This window comes from Solanum lycopersicum, chromosome 12 (assembly GCF_036512215.1).
Source record: "Solanum lycopersicum chromosome 12, SLM_r2.1".
Lineage (NCBI taxonomy): Eukaryota > Viridiplantae > Streptophyta > Magnoliopsida > Solanales > Solanaceae > Solanum > Solanum lycopersicum.
In genome coordinates, this window is record NC_090811.1 from 67819680 (window position 1) to 67840254 (window position 20575).

Sequence of the window (20575 nt, forward strand, 5' to 3'; positions counted from 1 at the left end):
TAAGAATAAGTTTAAATTAGAAACTAATTAATAAATTATTTTTTTAATTTTAAAAATTGAATAATTAGAAATTAATATTTATTTTAAATTTAAAAGACAAATAAAACTAACTGATGATTAAATAAATAAATTAGCTGGCACAGCAGCATTAAAATCGGTCAGCACGCATTACAACAACACCTACATTTTCGTACACATGCCATTTAATTTCTATATTACGTTTTCAGAAATTCAAATTCGAGGTCTTTTTGAATTTATATTAAATATTTATAAAAATTTAAATTGCTCATTTACAAGACTATGTTTTAGGAGCGACATTTTTAATAATAAATATTTTGTTCTCAAAAAATTTAAATTTGAAATTTTTGATTAAGTGTTGGGAAAGATTTTAATCATTCTACTGAAACACATATTTATATCTATTAAAAACAAACATTATTAATTGTTATCTAGCTGTCATCATTTGATTCCCCATCTTCTTCTTTTTTCACTATCACTTTAAATCTTAATTAATTTCTCATCATTTCTCATGTATATTTTTTTTAACCAATAATGAAACTCCCAAAAAACACTCTAAAATGTTACTATTTCTTCAAACATGAAGAAAAAAAACTTGTTTCTTCCCTTTCAACTTCACAATCCATACATTTTTCTCAAACAAGGCAATATTCAACTACAACAATGTCTAATCCATCATCAACAACCACGGTTAATACGAATTCATTGTTATTTATGAACCAATCACCTGTGAAAAACGCGTTCTGGGAGGCACGATCGAGTATTTTCTTCAGTTATTCATCAATTGTTCCATTGGCATCGTCAATTGATGATCATTTGATCGTTAAAACTCCGTCTAGGAGCAGGACTCGTGTTGTGTATAGATTTTCTTCGGATTTTGAACTTCGAGAGAGGTATAGGAACCCGATGAATGAGATTCGAATTGAAAAGTTGTTAGAAGACTTGGATGCACTAGCTGGAACCATTTCCTATAAGGTACTTTTTCTATTTCATGATTTCATTTGTTTTAATTTGTCTGAACGCGGAATTTCAAAGAAAGGAAAAATTCAAAATAGAGGACTTTTTAGCTAGTCCTATGTTGACTAGGCATGCCCACTATAGAAATTGTTTACCAAAATACCCTTGTTAATGATTGTTATTGTTGTAACTTCAATAAATTTGGGCAATGTGGATACTTATTGAGGTTAATGTTAGATGAAAATAAGATGTGTTTCTTTGTTATTAGATTCTGAATTCAATAGATAGTTCTTAGGTTTTTGATACAAATATAGAATATATGTAAAAACTATTGAATTCTTGAGAATCAGCATTCGATATTCGAATACATTACTCATATTGTTTCTCTCTCTTTGACAAACAGCATTGTTCTAGTGATGATGGCAAAGCAAGGTCATTAGTATTGGTGACTGCATCTGTGGATAATATGATTTTGAAAAAAACAATTTGTATTGATAAGGATCTCACTATAGAGGGGGCTGTTACATGGGTTGGATGTTCATCTTTGGAGATTCACTTAGAGGTCAAGCAATCTAGATCAGGTATTTTTATAAGTTTTTTTTTCAAAAAAATATATATTTACGGTTGGTATAATAGATAAATATACCATTTAACTTGACTTCAACTTACATTTGTGTCACGCCCTTCAATTTTGGGTGTTCACAAATAAATTAATATTTAAAATTGTATAAAATAGAACAAGTAGACATATGTATCCTATGTGGTGTCTTATGAGGCTATTTTGTGTCCTACGTGACATCCTATATGTATTATGACATGTAGGACGTGTGTGTCTACTTGTTTTAAATTTTTTATTTATTTAAGTGTATACTTGGGCACATCCAAAGTTGGAGGATATAAATGCCGGTTGAGGCCAAGATAAAGGGTATGTTTATAGTAGACATAATACAGAAATGTACCTTTTAACTTGGTCTCATTTCACATTTATGCCCTCCAACTTTGAGTATGCACAATTTAACATTTAAACTTGTCTAAAGTTGAACAAGTATGAATCCTACGTGATAAAATATACATAGGACACCACGTAGGATAAAAATGACATATAGAACATATGTGTCTATTTGTACTTGTGTACACCCAAAGCTAAAAGACATAAATGTAATTTGAAGCCAAGTTAAATGACATATTTATGTTTTATGTCTTTATAATATACATAAATCACATTTTTTGTACAGTACATAAATATGACACTTAACTTGGCATCAACTGATAACTATGACTTTTAACTTCGTTGTGCACAAGTAGGCCCTTAACTTGTATAAAATTGAACAATGGACACATTCGTCCTACATAACAATTCGTGTCGTATTATATAAGTTTAAGTGTGTACTTGTTTTTCAAAGTTAGAGGACATAAATGTCCGTTGAGGCTATTATAAAATATTTCATTTAATTACTTATTCCAAATTATTTTTCAGGTCCATTAAAGAGTATCGCATATTAATTAGGCATAATACATAAATATGCCCTTTAACTTGGTTTCGAATCACATTTATGCCCTTCAACTTTGAGTGTGCACAAGTAGAAACTTAAACATGTATAAAGTTGAATAAATAGAGACACATGTCCTACATGTTATTGTTTGTCCTAAGTGGTGTTCTACGTGTATTTTTCCATGTAGGACTCATGTGTTTATTTATTTAAAAGTTGGATAGTTAAAGTTTCTGTTTGTGCATTATGAAAGTTGGAGGTCAAAGTTAAAATTTGAAACCAAGTTTAGGGTCCAATATCTGTATTATGCCTATTAATCAATATGAGTATCATGCTAAAATGTGCACTTCATTATATTTGTGTAAAATTTATCGTGGACAAGTAAAAATGAACGAATCGAAAAGAGTATTTTTATTGGAAAAAAGACTTATGACATTTATCATTTTCTTGCAGAACCAACCAATTCCAAAGAGTCAGTATCTCTTACAGCAAACTTCACATTTGTAGCAAAAGACAAGAGAGGAAAATCAGTTAAAATCAACCAAATTTTACCTCAAAATGAAAAAGAAAAACATCTATGGGAAGAAGCAGAAGAAAGAAACAAAATGAGAAAGAAGAAAAAAGAAGAAAAAAAAGACAATTTGAATGAATTGTTGTTGGCAAATATTAAAGACAACAACAATAACATTTTAATTAATGAAACTTGTCTTCAAAATTATTTGGTTTGCCAACCAGAGAAAAATAACATTCATGGACAAATATTTGGAGGTTATTTAATGAGGAAAGCTTATGAATTGGCATATGCAACTGCTTATTCATTTGCTAGGACTCCACCTTGCTTTGTGGAAGTTGATCATGTTAATTTCTTGAAACCAGTAAGTGTTTATATATTATTCTCCTAGTTTCTGGTTCTTCGATTTATGTTATTGTATATGTTGTTTACTGTGTTTATGTTATTATTAGGCATAATATATAAATATGCCTTCTAACTTGGTCTCATTTAATATTTATGCTCTCCTATTTTGAAAATGCATAAGTAGACACTCAAATTTGTATAAAATTGAACAAATAGACAAACATATCCTACATGACAATCTGTGTTTTATGTGGTGTTCTGTGTGTATTATGTAATAGGCATAATACATAATTATACCCTTTAACTTGATTTCGAATCACATTTATGCCCTTCAACTTTGGGTGTGCACAAGTAGACACTTAAACTTGTATAAAGTTGAACAAATAGACACATATGTCCTACATGTCATTTTTTGTCCTACGTGATTTGTGCCATGTGGGACTCATGCATTTATTTATTTAAAAGTTGGATAGTTAAAGTGTCTATTTATGCATTATGAAAATTGGAGGTCAGAGTTAAAATTTGAAGCTAAATTGTGTATTATGTCTTTATTTTACTATGTGGTTATTGTTCCTTTTCTTTATATGCTTTGGAATGTTTCCTCTAGTATTTGTGATGTCTTCATTACTTTTGTTTTCTGCTTTTAAATCTGCTTTGATGTGCGTTACTTGTTAGAAACACATATATAACTGCGTTGATACGATTGTTACATGAGATTATATTATTTAAAAGTTTAATCGATAAGGACGAAAATATTTCTATTGTCTTATATAAATTATAGCTAAGACATAGTCTACTAATGCAGGTAGATGCTGGAGATTTCCTTCACCTCAAATCATGTGTTATATACACACAATTTGAAAATTCATCTAGGCCTTTGATTAATGTGGAAGTGCTAGCTCATGTTACACAGCCCCAAGATCTTTCTAGTGAGGTGTGTACTATATCTTATATCGAATATTATTTAGTGACGGAATCAGAAATTCAAGAGAATTTAAAACTTAGACTAATATTTTACATATAGAAAGTGAGAATAAAATAAAAATTTAAGTATTGATACATTTTTATTATGAAATCCTTAATGAATTATTTGATAAATTAGTATGTTATTGCTTTGCTCTTTCACAGGTTTCAAACAATTTCTACTTCACTTTCACAGTCCCCTCAGATTCACTAAGAAATGGCTTGAAAATTAGGAATGTTGTTCCTGGTACAAAGGAGGAAGCGCGGCGTGTGATAGACGTACGGAATACCTATCACCCTGATTATAATTCTCGAATTTGAGTATGAGTCTGTTGAATGTGAATCTGAATTAGTCGAACTTGTGATGGTACCACATGCCAATTTTTATTTTTTTTCCTATAGTCATTTGTTGATGTACTTCCAATATATTTTTTATTTGTTCTCATATGTGATTATTGGTACATTCAATCATAAGGCGATCTTTTAGACATTTAGAGGCTAATTTACCTATTATATAGTACTAATAATTCAATCACTAAACTTTTTACTTTATTTTATAAAAATCGTCTTTTCTTGGATATTAATTTGAAAAAAAGTTTAAAATAAAGTAGGACATTAAAAGTGAGTTAAAAAAAAGGCACAATATTTTTTAAAAGGGCTCAATTGTGTAGAGCAAAATTGGGGAAATATATTAAATGTGCATGATACGACGGGTTAAATAATTTAGCGGACACCTTATTTTATTTTGGGAAAAGAGTCTGATATACCCCTCAACTTTGTTATTTGGAGCTAATATATCCTTCGTTATAAAAGTGGCTTATATATGCCCTTACCGTTATACAAACAACTCACACCCCTGCCATTACAAAATGACTCATATATACCCTTCATTTAACGGAAGTTAAAAAATTAGTTTTAAATTTATATTTTTTACTTGTAATTTTTTTAAAAAAATTATTTAGGGGTATACATGATTATTCTATCAAAGTTCAAGGTATATTTTAATTTTTTTCATGTACAAATTATTTTTTTGACTTTTTTTATTATAATTATTTGAGTTTCTTATTCTTATTTTGTTTTTTTATTTTCATTCCTTAGTTTAAAGAGAGAGAAAATTTAAACTATATTTTTTTTGTTTTTGTAATTTAATTTCATATTCGAAGAAAAATTTGGTCATCTACAATAAGTTTTACAAGAATATTAGTGAAACATAAATAAATTTGATTATCAAAATAATAATTATAAATTAGTCATTGAAACAAAAAAAGGTAAAAAAAAATATGTTTGACGAGGATTAAATTTACTCATATGACATTATATTTTTTAGAAAAAAATAATAAAAATTTAGATTAAAATTATTATTTTTTTCATTTCCGTTTGAGGAAAGGGTATATGTGAGCCATTTATTTACAAGTAGGGGTATATATGAGCGACTTTCATAACAAGGGGTATACCAGCTCTAAATAACAAAGTTAAGAGGTATATCAGACCCTTTTCCCTTTTATTTTTTCATCTTGTAATTTTTATATATTTACTTCTTGATGTTACGAATTCCTGAATGAAAATTATGTGTCCGTCATTATTTGATGTTTATTCTTTATTGTTCTGTTTAAAAGAAAATGCTATGTTTTTATATTTTTATGATAAGAAGCTCTTATAGCCACACAAATGATATTAACATGTTTAAGATAAAGAAGTTTTTTAACCACACAATATATTATGACAGTTACAACTTACCTACCATTATCAATAATTGTACAACCTATCGATCATTCGATAAATTATTTAAGCAATAATTTAGAGTTCATACATACACTATGATTATGCCATTTAACTTTAACCCTAGTTTAGTGATTTTCATTGTATTTTGGAAGCGCATCTGCCTAAGGATACTAGTGGTATGGTTAGGACGATTATTTTATAAATTTATACTATACTATTTTTCGGTTATTTTATTTTATATAATCAAAAAAATATTTTACTGAGTCCTTATTATATTAATTTCTCTATCATCATATGGTATTAAAACTGAGATCTCCCAATAAGAATATTAATCATTTCATTTTGTTTCATTAAATTTCAAATTAAAGCATTTGAGTACTTAATTTGAGGAAGAATTTGTCCTTAAATAGAATAAATATCCATCGTTAATCTTTCAGATTATTTTAAGAAATTTGCACTATTATATATTTTTATTTCATGACCTTCAAGTGTTTAATAATATTATGTGATTTTCTTTTCAAATTGTTATTTTTAATTAGTATATGTTTGCACCTGTACATTATATAATTGGGTAAAAAGATAATTGGGGTGGGGGTGGGGTAGTGGGGGTTGGTGAAACGTTTACTTGTGCAATTTAATTTCCTTTGATTCAAAAATTTATTGAGCCAAGTTGTTGACTTTCTAAAAGAAATAAATATATTAAGGGATAATTCAATATTCATAGATCTTGATTCTTGAGACTACTCGACGAGGCTATTAGAAATCGAATCATTATAAACAAGGTGAAAGATCAGGTAGTCAATTAACTAAAGTACTAAGATTTCTTAACACCATTCGGGGGAGATGATTACGTCAAGATGAGGTATAGAATAATCATCAACAAAGTGAAAGATCAGGTAGTCAATCAACGCAACTTCTAGGATTTTCCGAGACTGTCTATTCTAATCCAAGATTCATGGATCTTGATTCCTGAGACTACTTGGGGGAGGTGATTACAAAGTAACAAATTGAACCATCATCAACAAGATGAAAATATTAGATATTCAATCAACTGAACTGCTAAGATTTTCCGAGACTATTCTAAATCCATATACCAATTAATGACTTCATTTACATTTCAGTTTATTGAAACACCGTCATATAAAATGAAACAGAGAGAAATAAGTTGTACTATTGTTTTTGACTATTGCAAGTTTGCAACTATAAATAGATGATTGATCTTCATATTGACTATTGAAATAAACATGTCTTCTCCATCACAAAACACAAAAAGTAGTCTTGTCCATGTCTTTCTTGTTTCATTTCATGGTCAAGGCAATGTTAACCCTTTTCTCAGACTAGCGAAACGCCTTGCTAGCAAGGGCATGTTGGTTACTTTCTGTGCACCCGAGCTCGTTGGCAAAGAGATGAGAGCTGTCAATATGAACTTGATCATCGATCAACCAACTCCTTACGGTGATGGTATGATCAGGTTTGAATTCTTCGAGGATGGATCCTCGGATCAATCCATTATTGAGGATTTTGACTTGAGGATGCAAATGCTTGAGCAAACCGGACGAAGGAACTTGACTAAGATCTTGAAGAAACAGGATGACGAAGGTCGTCCTGTTTCTTGTATAGTCCACAATCCATTTTTTCCATGGGTATGTGAAATTTCTGAGAGTCTTGGAATACCTAACGCGTTGTTATGGATTCAATCTTGTGCTTGTTTTTCGATATATTACCATTATAATTTCAATCTAGTACCATTTCCAAGTGAACTCGAACCTGAAAAGGATGTCATCCTACCTAGTATGCCTGTTTTGAAACACGATGATCTGCCTACGTTCCTACTCAAATCAAGTGGCTTCGAATTAGTGTTGAAACGGATTATGCTGAATCAATTCAACAACTTGTCCAAACCTTTTTGCGTACTCGTAGACTCATTTCAAGAACTTGAACATGAGGTGGTTAGGCATATGTCGAAAATTTGCCCCATTAGGACTATTGGTCCCTTGTTATTTAATGACCCTGAAATCGTTAGCCACATTCGCGGTGATTGCACAAATATCGAGGAGGATTGCATCGAGTGGCTTGACTCGAGGCCAACATCTTCAGTTGTTTACATTTCATTTGGTAGTGTTGCAGTTCCTGATCAAGAACAAACAGATGAGATCGCGTTTGGACTATTAAATTCGGGGATATCTTTCTTATGGGTGATGAAGCCAACCCCTGGCTATTCTGTTTTTCAGCCTGTTGTGTTACCTGATGGTTTTCTTTCGAAAGTCGATGGAAGGGGGAAAATAGTGAAATGGTGTCCACAAGAACAAGTCTTGTCTCACCCTTCTACCGCCTTTTTTCTGACACATTGTGGATGGAATTCATCGATGGAGGCAATTTCAAGTGGCGTCCCCATCATTGCTTACCCTCAATGGGGTGATCAAGCCACGAACGCAAAGTATTTGGTTGATGTATTCAAAATGGGGATAAGATTAAGCAAAGATGAGAACGGGAGCAAGATAATTCGGAGGGAAGAGATTGAGAAATGCTTGCGTGAAGCCACTAGTGATGATTCGAAGGTAGCAGAGATGATAGAAAATGCGCGTAAGTGGAAGAAACAAGCAGAGGAAGCAGTGGCAGAGCGCGGTTCCTCTGCTATCAATATCCAAGCATTTGTCGATGAGTTGAAAAATATCCATGCCAAGAAACAACAAGAAAACGCCTAGTGATCGACATTCTTAATTGAGAATGTGTGTGTTTGTGTTTTTACCAATTCTGAAGTTCAAGATGTACACTTGAAGATTGTTCATTCCAAGTTTAACTTCAACCTAGTACATAAATATTGAATTTATTTGTTATTTTACGTTTCTATTCGATCCTCGAAGTGTGTTAATCTATGGTTAGAATGTTGCCTCGTGGATTTCTTCAACGATAAAAGTAAGGAAAAAGGGTATGATATATCTCTCAACTTTGTCATTTAGAGCTGATATACCCCTCGTAATAAAAGTGGCTCATATATACCCCTACTTGTAAACAAATGGCTCACATATACCCTTTTCCTCTAACGAAAATGAAAAAAATAATAAGTTTAATCTAAATTTTTATTATTTTTTTCTAAAAAATATAATCCCATATGAGTAAATTTAATCCTTGTCAAACATATTTTTTTTGAATTTTTTTTTAATGACTAATTTATAATTATTATTTTGATAATCAAATTTATTTATGTTTCACTAATATTCTTGTAAAACTTATTATAGATGACCAAATTTTTTCTTCGAATACGAAATTAAATTACAATACACACACAAAAAATAGTTTAATTTTTTTTTTAAACTAAGGAATGAAAGAAAAAACAAAATAAGAATAAGAAACTCAAATAATTATAATAAGAGAAGTCAAAAAATAATTTATGTATGAAAAAAATTAAAATATATCTTGAACTTTGATAAAAGAATCATATATACCCCTAAATAATTTTTTTTAAAAAAATTAGAAGTAACAAATATAAATTTAAAACTAATTTTTTAATTTCCGTTAAATGAAGGGTATATGTGAGCCATTTTGAAACGGCAGGGGTATATGTGAGCCGTTTGTATAACGGTAAGGGCATATATGAGCCACTTTTATAACGAGGGATATATCAGCTCTAAATGACAAAGTTGAGGGATATATAAGACCCTTTTCCCTAAAAGTAATACAACGCGAGATGTGTTTTAGAACCCTTCATGAATCACACATCCGAAATGTGAACAAAACTAAGTTACATGTTGAAATAAATAGATAATAACCTGGTAACTCGAACATACAACCTTAGAGCTGGAGGGAGCTTAGAAGCAACTCCTCTCGTCTTCCACGACAACTTTTTTTTATTTTTTGATGGAGAAATTTATTGAGTAAGTTGACTTAACTAAAACGATATTAAAGAACAATCCAAAATTCATGGATCTTGTTTCCTTAAAATATCCAAGTTAAACTATTGCAAGTTGTTATTAAAATTAATCTTTGTTTTTTCCCTTTGGCACATCCACTACTTCCTTTTGCCTAAAAATGGTTTTTGCATTACAAAACACCAAAATAAGTAGCTTAGTGTGAGTCACTTTACTCAAGAAATAAGAGAACTCAATAGTCAAATCAATTTGTTTTTCTACTTTCTATCGCACGCTTCTACTATTTATTGATACAGTATGTGAACTCTAACAAATGGAAAGTGGCTACGAATATGAAAGTGGTGGTTCACGTCACGAATAGAGGTCGTTAAAGGATGTACTTTTTTTTCCTTTTGTTCATCTAGATTGTGTTGGTGTTCAATATACCACTTGTCTAGTCTGATCCGTGGAAGCCTACATAGAGTACAAGATCGAAAAGAATGGACTGAATGGATGTCCGATTATAGGTTTGTATATCAAATTATATGGATAAGCATCTGTTTAAATTAGAAATAAACAACATTCTAGTAGCTCTTAAGCATAAGATGTTCCTCATCAGCCGACACAAAGGATTTTCAAGGAAACATACTTATCTAGACGGGGTCAATGGTCGATAAAAAGTCTCAACCACCTAGGATGGTGACCTTCATTGCACACTGAAGAAGCGTCCAACTAAGGTTGGTCCAAATGGTCGAGTTCTATAAAATTAAACAAATAGATATATGTATTCTACGTGGCAATCTACGTTACATCCTACATACATCATGTCACGTGGGATGTGTGTCTATTTTTTCAATTTTATACAAGTTTAAGTACCTACTTATGCATGTCAAAAATTGAAGAATATAAATATCAGCTAATTAAGATCAAATTAAAAGATACGTTTTGTGTACTATATTAATATTATATCCACAAATAATTTAATTCAATAAAAAAATACTTATCAAAGTCAATGATCCAAATAGTCTTTGTTTAGAAGTAATTACCTAGTTGACTGTGACATAACTAAAACCATTTGATCAAGTTGTAGAAAAGTTAAATTAATAATGAATTAACTAAAGGACCGAATCAAATCGAGTGCCAAAAATTCAAATAAACCGACTTTTAATATGAATATTGTTATCTATTGTTTCGTAACGTATGATAATGAATTATATTATTTTAATATTATGATTTGTTAAGTATTGGTCATGTCTAAGATAAGAATAAAAAGAAAATAATATCGAAATTAATATATATATTATTTTATCTAATATTTTGTATCAAACGACCCTTAAGTTTTTGAAAATTTCAAAGACTTGATTTGCAGAGGTAATTAACCCCGAGGTAATTAAGTCTTCTAAGTTTGATGCGAGGTTGTTTGATAGTTGATTAGAGTTATGCAAATAATAGTAATAAATGAATCAGTTAGGAGAATTTATGTATTATTTTATACAAAGTTTAGTTAGTCATTCATATATTGCGTGTGTAATACAATTATTAAAAGCGCGTGAAAGACCATTTTAGCCAATTTTTATTTAATTTTTTCCTTCTTCTTTCCTATTTTTGAGCCACCATTTTTCCTACCTTAAGGTCCTTCAATGGTGAAAAGTGATGAGAGTGATTCTAGAGTTGAATAAACTTCTCTACGTGGATTAGATTTGATGGTCAAATTGGTGAAGCATTTTATAGTTAATTAATTATAGTTCAAATTATGTGGTTGAAAGTCGTCATTACAACTTCACTAACAATTTTTTTTCTAGATTTAACAATTGATTATGTGATATTTGACCTTAATTACTATCTCAAATTCTTCATTAAAATGGCAGCCCTTAAATTAATTAGAAGCTGAGAAACTGACCACTTTGTTTGTGTATAATGGAATCCTCCTACTAATAAAACTTAAAAGCATTGTGATATAACGGTCGGCGGAGAAGACGGAGGGGGGTTGAGTTTAATTTGTTGGAGAAGACGACAAGGGTCGAGGCGGGTGGGTGGGGGTGTTCTGCAAAAGTAATTTAAAAAAAAAATTAGTCCTCTTTAATAAATATTTGGGCAAAAATGTCATGTGTCATTGATTCATTGGCTAACTTATAATTTTATACAAAATTCATTATTAAAGAATTGTTTTTGTGTCAAATAACAAATGTCTTCATTTAACTTGGTATCACGAGTGAGTTATACTAACTTTAATTTTTTTTGCTGACAATGAAAAAAGTGTCAAAATAACACAATACAACCTGACATAAGATAGCTAAAATGAAAAAAAACTCTAGTTAAAATATCTAAGTGAAAGTTTATGTCAATTTTAGAGGATCACCGATGGAGACCTTTTATACATTCCGTACAAAATATTACATATATTTTCTTATATATTATACGCGGATTTCGAAATTACAAATCAAATATTATCCTATCAACCTAAGACCTAATACACGCATACCTATACTTTGATTTTTTTTTCACCTTTTTGGCCAAGGCTAAGTCAAAAGTCTTCTTAAATTATATAAAAAAGAAGAAGTAGGGTACATATATTTTTTATGACTTCAATTAGGAACATGATAAGAAGTTACCATAAAGACTATGAATAAAAAGTGAAAAAAAGGTGAAGTATTGTTCTTCATTAAGTTGAGAATTTCCCTATTAGTTTTTAGCAATTGCGACTAATATTCTTTAACAATGTCACACACTTCTTCTTCCAAAATTCAAAAGTACGATGTTTTTCTGAGTTTTAGTGGTGCAGATGTACGTAAAACATTTGTGAGTCATCTCCATAACGCGTTAATACAAGTAGGAATTAACGTTTTCATAGATGAACGTATAGAAACCGGAACATCAATTCCTCACGAACTACCAAAAGCCATAAAAGAGTCTAAATTTGCTATTGTGATATTTTCTAAAAGCTATGCATGGTCAAAATGGTGTTTAAACGAGCTTGCAGAGATCATTAAGTGTCGAAAGGAATTGGACCAAATTGTAATTCCTATTTTCTATAACGTAGATCCATCAGATGTAAGCCATCAAACTCAATCTTTTGCTGAGGCTTTTTCCAAACACGAGGAAAAATATGAAGACGAAAAGATTCAAAGATGGAGGGGTGCATTAGCGAAGTCTGGGAAAATAAAAGGGCACCATTTGCAAAATTACAAGTAAGATTACTTTTATTCGTCCTATTAACTCATGTCAAGTCAAACTAAACGTGTCAGATAAACTGACTCAAAAAGAATATTCAATTTGATTTCTAAAAGTTCGAACTAAATAGTTGTTCTTTCCATTGATACATTTAGGACTGAGGCAGATTGCATTAAAGAGGTTGTTGACAGACTATTGCCAGTATTGCAAATTGACGATGATGATGATGATGATGATGTTCGTGCCTACATACGGGGCAAGGACAGTAAATCTCCGATTCTTATCGATGGAGGCAAAATGGTATTATTTATTTTATTATTTGAATCGTCTTAGTGAAATTCGATAGATATCTATCTAAGTAGAGAGGTCACTCCTTTAAGTACCTTGTTGCTAGTTTCAAAATAGAGTGTTAGTTGACCCTTGAAAATACAATTTCAATTATCAATACAAAATCCTATTTAGTAAGTAATATAATGATCAATAATCTTTAAAATGCAAAATATTATGTCTACATGTTTGTTTTTTTTTATAAATGATTAATTCACACTTGACATATTTCCACAACAAAAATTACATATTGAATAATACTTTTTATTCTTTTATTGCGTTATTTTTATAAATACTAGAATTTAGATTAATAAATAACTGATTGTCAATAAAAAGGACCATGTCTATGTTTATCGTGTTACGTGTATGAGTGAAACTATGAAAGTCAAGTGGACAGGGCCAGTCCAGACCGATCCAACCCAACCGGATAAGGAAGGGCCAATAACTATCCGGCCCCATTCATTAGGGTTGTTGGGTGGTCATGGTCTTGGCCATTCATTAGGATTGTTGAGTGGTCTCTATAGGACCTTTTTCGATTTGATTTCTAATTTATGATATGATGTCCTATGTTTGTGATTTGTCTTGTCAAATAGAGTTTTTCGCTGGATAAGAAGAGGAAGAAATGTTTTATGGTAGCAGCAAGGGGACTTGAAATCGAATGGGGTGGTACACCAGAGTATTGGGAATGGTTATCTCATGTGGACTCAAGGTTATATATGTTTGTGATTTCTATTTATTACTCGCTCTATCTTTAATTACTTGTCTACTTTTAAATTGACATACATATTGAGAAGACATAGTAAAATTTTCATTTTACTCCTATTAATTATGAAGTGAGTGAATTAAAAATTAAAGATTTTTTCAAGAAATTGTACCTTTTTCAAAGTAATTAATTGAGGATATAATTGGTAAAATTATTTTGTCCTTTCTTGATTAGTCACAATGGACAAGTAACTAAGCACAACTACAAAAGGAAAAGTGGACAAGTAATTAGGAACAGAGCGAGTACTATAAGTTTTTTGAATGAAACTACTGAATTTTTTTTACTACATATGATTATTGAGCAATGTGAATTTTCTTTTTAAAGATTCGCGGAAGTGGCTAAACTCAAGAGGGTTTGTTGGCTTGATATTCGAGGCAAAATTGAAACTCAAAGACTGTCGAAGAGAACCAAATACGTTGTTTATATAGTGTTCAAATTGGAACATAAATGGCGTGGCCTTGAAACTGTTAATGCAGTCGTTAGATTTGTTGATTCTGTGAGTGACGTTGACGCAGAGCAACGAGCTAGGGTTGTGCATTTTGCAGGACGAGGACCTAGAGAAACGCTACCCTTCAAAAGAGCTGATGGATGGATGGAAATAAAAATGGGAGACTTTTTCAATGATGCAGGAGAAGACGGAGATGTTGATGCGCGGTTAATGGAAACTAAGAAACTCAATGATAAAAGTGGTCTCATTGTTCAAGGAATGGAGTTTCGTCCCGAATGAAGAAGAGAAGAATCCTCCTCTTACTATGCCCTTTTGTTTTGGTCTCATTTTGATTGATTCAAGTACTTTTGTAGATGGCCCTTCTAGAGGAACGCATTGATAGAGAGAATTGAATTTGATTAGACGATTGTGTATTTGTAGTAAGGCGGATTTTTTAAACATTTTACTATGATTCTATGAGATTTACTTTTTTTACGGTTCAAAAGTGGCGCTACATTTTTGTTTTAGAAGAGAGTATAACAACAATATGAGTATCTATTTCTTCCCAAGTAACTTAAAACAAATCAAAACTTAAATACTATGATCTTTTCATCTCAAATTATCTATCATGATTTTAAAAAAAAAAACTATATCAACTTTTTCTTTTGTCATTTTAGATGTTCAAAATAAAATTAATTACTTTTTTTCATATTTTATCTATAGAGTAGTGATGTTCTTGAAACAACAAACACTGAAATAAATGAGCACAGAAAATATTCAATTTAAAGAGATTATATAAATAAATAGAGAAATTTTTATCTGATAATATAGGCGGGCATTATACATGGGAGGGTGCCCACCTAGTGTCATTATGCATGTATTAGATCTCGCACAAGTAATATCATATTTTATGACTTGAAATAGGAAGACGATAAGAAGTTTCCATAAAGACTATGAATAATCTTTACGATGCTTCTTAGAGTTTTAGAGGTAAAAATACGCGTAGAACAATAATTTTAATTGTACAAGTATGCATAATTTTTAAGTTTATTTAAAAGAGTGGTCCTAATTAAATATTAATATGATCATCTTCATAGTTTTATGTTGACACTGATACACAACTTCAAGTGGTCCATATTGAAGAAAACATTTCCCATTACCAATTTAATGGTACTAGAGAAACTACATCCACAAATTTGGTGGAAATATCAAACATACTTAGTTCTTTCGATGTCATAACAACTTAGAGTAATTAATTAATAATCTTACCAGAGTAGAGCTAACACATACTATACCATAATATTTTCTTATTGAATAGTACTATACATTTAGTTTAGTTTCATAACTTTTTTCTATGTAAATTCAAGGCCTATATCAACCATGTGACTCCATAATATTACTCACTACTCTATCACGACCTTTTTAATTTTGTATCGTGGCATTTTTATCGAGACGATATGTTATTTATTTTTGATTTAGCTTGATATATGCTAAGGCAAAATTTTCATCAGAAATTTTATCACTTACTATATTTGAAATCGATTATATTGTATTTATTTGTTGCAATATATGATGGTTTAATAATTAGTCCAAGAAAAATCATCGTTTAGTGTATTGCACACTAATTTTTCAAATATTATATACACAAATAATATAAATACAATTAAAAAGATACTTATTAAACTCAACAATCCAAATAGTTTGTTTTGAAGTAATTAGTTGATTGTGACATGACTAATCTCATTTGATCAAGTTGGCGAAAAGTTAAATCAATTGACTAAAGACCTAATCAAATCGAGTGATCACAAAAAATCTAATAAAGCGACTTTTAATATGATTTTTGCATATTGTTTAGTAACATATGATAATGTACTATATAAATTTAATACTATAACTTTTTTATATATTGATATACCAAATACGCTATACGACTAAACTAATATTTATATCAGTTATATATATAAATAGCCATAACAATTCTTCGAAATTTCCAATAACTTCAGGATTCCGTAAAAAGTATTAGAGAATTTTATAATCATAATGCATAAATATGCCCTTTAACTTGGCCTTACATCACATAATTGTCCTTTAACTTCGATTCTGCACAAATTTAAATATTTAAACTAGTATAAAGTTGAACATATAAACACACATGTCTTACATAACATCCTACATGACATATATTATATATATATATATATATATATATAACTCTGAAGTTATTGGAAATTTCGAAGAATTTTTGTTGCAGAGCCAATAACCACAAGGCACGCAATAAAGTCTTTTAAGTAGTGAGAGTCGTTTATTAATAGCTTATTAGAGTTATGCAGATGTTAATACATAAATTAATTACAAGAGAATTTATGTAGGTATTAATAATACATGAATTGCATTAAAAAACATTTATAAAAATATCCTCCACAATTATAATAGGAAAAGATATAAAAAGGAGTTTAAAGGGGTACCCCACAATTATAATAGGAAAACATATAAAAAGGAGTTTAAAGGGTAATTGAGCTTTTAATTATACTTGCGCATGTATAGAATCCCTTTGTGTTACTAATACACAGAAATCAATGATATTAGTTATACAGTCTTTCATACACAATAAAATGTATAACTATTACGTGCAAAGAAAAGATTATTAATACACAAAGTTAATATATATATTATTTTTGGGAATACATTCTATCGACACCAAGTCTTTGGTTGGCTTTTTTTTGGCCAAGTGCTAAGTCAAAAGTCTTCTAATTAGCTGTATTTTGTACGACCTTATTAATGAAAATTATGTTTCACTTTATGACTTTGAGATAGAAACATTATATAGGACCATAAAGACTATGAACAAATAGTGAAAAATTAGCAATTGTAACTAATATTCTTAAACCATGTCACACGCTTCTTCTTCCAAAATTCAAAAGTACGATGCTTTTCTGAGTTTTAGAGGTGTAGATATACGTAAAACATTTGTGAGTCATCTCTATAACGCTTTAGTACAAAGAGGAATTAATGTTTTCAAAGACGATGAACGTTTAGAAACTGGAAAATCAATTTCTGATGAACTACTAAAAGCCATAGAAGAGTCTAAATTTGCTATTGTGATATTTTCTGAAAGCTATGCATCGTCAAAATGGTGTTTAAACGAGCTTGCACACATCATAAAGTGTCGAAAGGAATTGGACCTAACCTTAATTCCTATTTTCTTTGATGTAAATCCATCAGATGTAAGCCATCAAACTCAATCTTTTGCTGAGTCTTTTTCCAAACATGAGGAACAATATAAAGATGATATGGAGAAAATTCACAGATGGAGGGATGCATTTGCAGTGTCTGGGGAAATAAAAGGGCACCATTTGCAAAATTACCAGTAAGATTACTTTTCTTTTTCTTGTTACCCCTCCACCACAGTATATATCTCTTAATTTGATTCCGCACAAAATTTTTAAAAAAAATAAACAGAAATTTTGTTGTTTTAAACTTGTTAGGTAGGTTGTTGGAATTGAAAAACACATTAAATATAGAAAGAGAATCTCTTACGGACAAATCAAAGAGGAAAGTGAGACACTAAGCTTGCGTAGACGTGCAATATGAAGTCTAGATTTCAAATCAGTATTTGGGCGCAAAGAGGAAAGTGAGACACTTAGCTTGCGTTTAGATATGCAATATGAAGTCTAGATTTCAAATCAGTATTTGGGCATGTGATTTGAAATTCTGAATTCTCCATATAAAAAAGCACATGATTAGAGATTCCAAACCATGTTTTTGGGAGAATGATTTCAAATTCTGATCTCTAAATCTCATGTTCAAATATTGATTTGAAATTTTGACTTCATACCGCATATCCTTATGCAAGCTTAAATTGGGATATAAGAAATAGTATTTTTCTAGCTTTGCCCTCATGGGCAATTCAAGAAGCACACTGCTTTTTATGTTGTGCAAGAATAATTAAAATTAATAAAATAAGGTATATATAATATCATAAAGAGATTATGCCCTAAATATAAATTCTATAAACTTTGTATTCTCTTTGTGTCTATTTATGTGATATTTTCTTAGTCCATTCACAAAAATATATCACTTTTATATAAATAGAAGGAATTTAACTTTAAATTTGATGTTTACCCTTAATCAAAAGATTTACAACTTTACACAAGTGTTTAAGGTTCTTTTTAGATCATAAATTTTCAAAATTTGTTCTTTTCTTTCTTAAATTTTGTGTTGAATTGAGACAAAAATTAATTTGATTTCTACATTTCGATCTAAGTAATTGTTCTTTTTATTGTAACATATAGGGATGAGGCGGATTGCATCAAAAAGGTTGTTGACGAACTAATGACATCATTACATATTAAATCTGATGATGAAGACGACGACGACGCTGGCGATCGGGGCATAGATTCTAAATCTACAATTCTTATTGAAGGAGGAAAAATGGTATTGTTTCTTTTTATAGTTTGAATTCATGACTGGTCTAGCCTAACCTGATAAGAAAGGGTCCATGACTAGCATGCCCTATTCATAAAGGTTGTTAGGTGGCCTGGACCTGGAACCAGGCCACCTAACAAGTAGTACATAAGTGGTCTATAAGAATAGGCCTGAACCGTTACTAGCCCGACCCATTCATAAGGGCTATCAAGTGGTCTATAAGACCTTTTTACGAATAATTTTATAATTTATAATGTCTTATATATGTTTGTGATTTGATATGTTAAATAGAGTTTTTCACGAATTAAGAAGACGGGAAAGAAATGTTTCATGATAGCAGCTAGAGGACTTGATATTGAATGGAGTAATACACCAGACTATTGGGAATGGTTACCTCACTCTGAGTCCAGGTTTTATATTTGCGCTCTCTTTCTATTCTATGTACTAGTATAAAATTTGAAAGGAATTAGTAATAATTATTGATAAAGGTGAATTCTTTTTTTGTAGATTTGGGGAAGTGGCTAAACTCAAGTGGGTTTGTTGGCTTGATATTCGAGGCAAAATTGAAACTCAAAGACTATCAAAAAGAACCAAATATGTTGCTTATCTAGTGTTCAAATTGGAAGATAAATTCCATGGCCTTGAAACTGTTAAAGCAGTTGTTAGATTTGTTGATTTTATGAGTGTAAAGGAAGCGGAACAACGAGCTAGTGTTGTACATTTTTCAGGACGAGGAGCTAAAGAGACACTACCCGTCAAAAGAGGTGATGGATGGATGGAATTAAAAATGGGAGACTTTTTCAATGATGCAGGAGAAGACGGAGATGTTGATGCTCGATTAATGGAGACTGAGCAACTCGAAGCAAAAGGTGGACTCATTGTTCAAGGAATGGAGTTTCGTCCAGAATGAAGAAGAGAAGAATCCTCCTCTTACTATGCATTATTGTTTTGGTATTATTTGGATTGATTCAAGTACTTTCATGTATGGCCCTTCTGGAGAAGCGTATTAATTCAGAGAATTGAATTTGATTAGACAATGTGTCGTTAGCAATAAAGTTGTTTTTTTAAAATATTTTAATATGATTCAATAAAATTTTATTTTATTTAAAGATCGAGTATCATGTACAATAACAAAGTGACTTGATGCATGCACCACTTATCTATAGTATCAATTTCTGCGGTCAGTTTCAATCAATTCTTTTCCTGTCTCACTATTCTGAAAGGCCAAAGACTATTGTCATATGATTAGGAGGTAAGAGATTCGAAATGTGAAAACATCCTCTAATAGAATTGCAAGATAAAATTCTGTATAATAGACTATATTAGTCAGGCCCTTCCCATAGATCCCTCGCATAACGAGAGCTTAGTGCTGATGTCTTTTTTAATTTTATTTTCTATTGTGCAACTATTTTTTCGCCGTTTACTAAAGAATATTGTGTGCTCATTGCATTGACATACACCAATTTTTGCGGGGGTTCTCTTCATTGAGTGCTCCCTACAATTCTAATTTCAATTTTTTTTGGAAAAACGAATTTAACCTTCTCTTTAAAATTCAAAGTGGATATTCTTGCGCGAATCTCAGCAATTACTTGTTCTGATTCTATGTAT

At 30.6% G+C, this 20575-nt stretch overlaps 4 protein-coding genes across 4 annotated transcripts; all 4 read left to right on the plus strand.

Moving 5' to 3' along the window:
* The first annotated feature begins 531 nt into the window (after positions 1-531).
* On the plus strand, positions 532-4736 carry LOC101245829 (thioesterase superfamily protein). The gene is made up of 5 exons (NM_001346837.1): positions 532-993; positions 1379-1556; positions 2919-3340; positions 4127-4255; positions 4450-4736. Exons 1-5 carry the CDS (start codon positions 553-555, stop codon positions 4603-4605), a joined length of 1326 nt encoding a protein of 441 aa, NP_001333766.1. The 5' UTR covers positions 532-552; the 3' UTR covers positions 4606-4736.
* An 87-nt stretch (positions 4737-4823) lies between these two features.
* Positions 4824-8843, plus strand: LOC101245532 (gallate 1-beta-glucosyltransferase 84A24-like). Its single transcript, XM_004252976.5, has one exon. The coding sequence runs from the start codon at positions 7251-7253 to the stop codon at positions 8709-8711; it is 1461 nt and encodes a 486-aa protein (XP_004253024.1). The 5' UTR covers positions 4824-7250; the 3' UTR covers positions 8712-8843.
* Positions 8844-12415: 3572 nt separating this feature from the next.
* On the plus strand, positions 12416-15047 carry LOC101266616 (protein PHLOEM PROTEIN 2-LIKE A5). Its single transcript, XM_004253129.5, has 4 exons — positions 12416-13042; positions 13181-13325; positions 13946-14061; positions 14440-15047. Exons 1-4 carry the CDS (start codon positions 12573-12575, stop codon positions 14840-14842), a joined length of 1134 nt encoding a protein of 377 aa, XP_004253177.1. The 5' UTR covers positions 12416-12572; the 3' UTR covers positions 14843-15047.
* A 2185-nt stretch (positions 15048-17232) lies between these two features.
* Positions 17233-20076, plus strand: LOC101245240 (protein PHLOEM PROTEIN 2-LIKE A5). Its single transcript, XM_004252975.5, has 4 exons — positions 17233-17909; positions 18835-18976; positions 19259-19377; positions 19475-20076. Exons 1-4 carry the CDS (start codon positions 17431-17433, stop codon positions 19875-19877), a joined length of 1143 nt encoding a protein of 380 aa, XP_004253023.1. The 5' UTR covers positions 17233-17430; the 3' UTR covers positions 19878-20076.
* Positions 20077-20575: the final 499 nt, after the last annotated feature.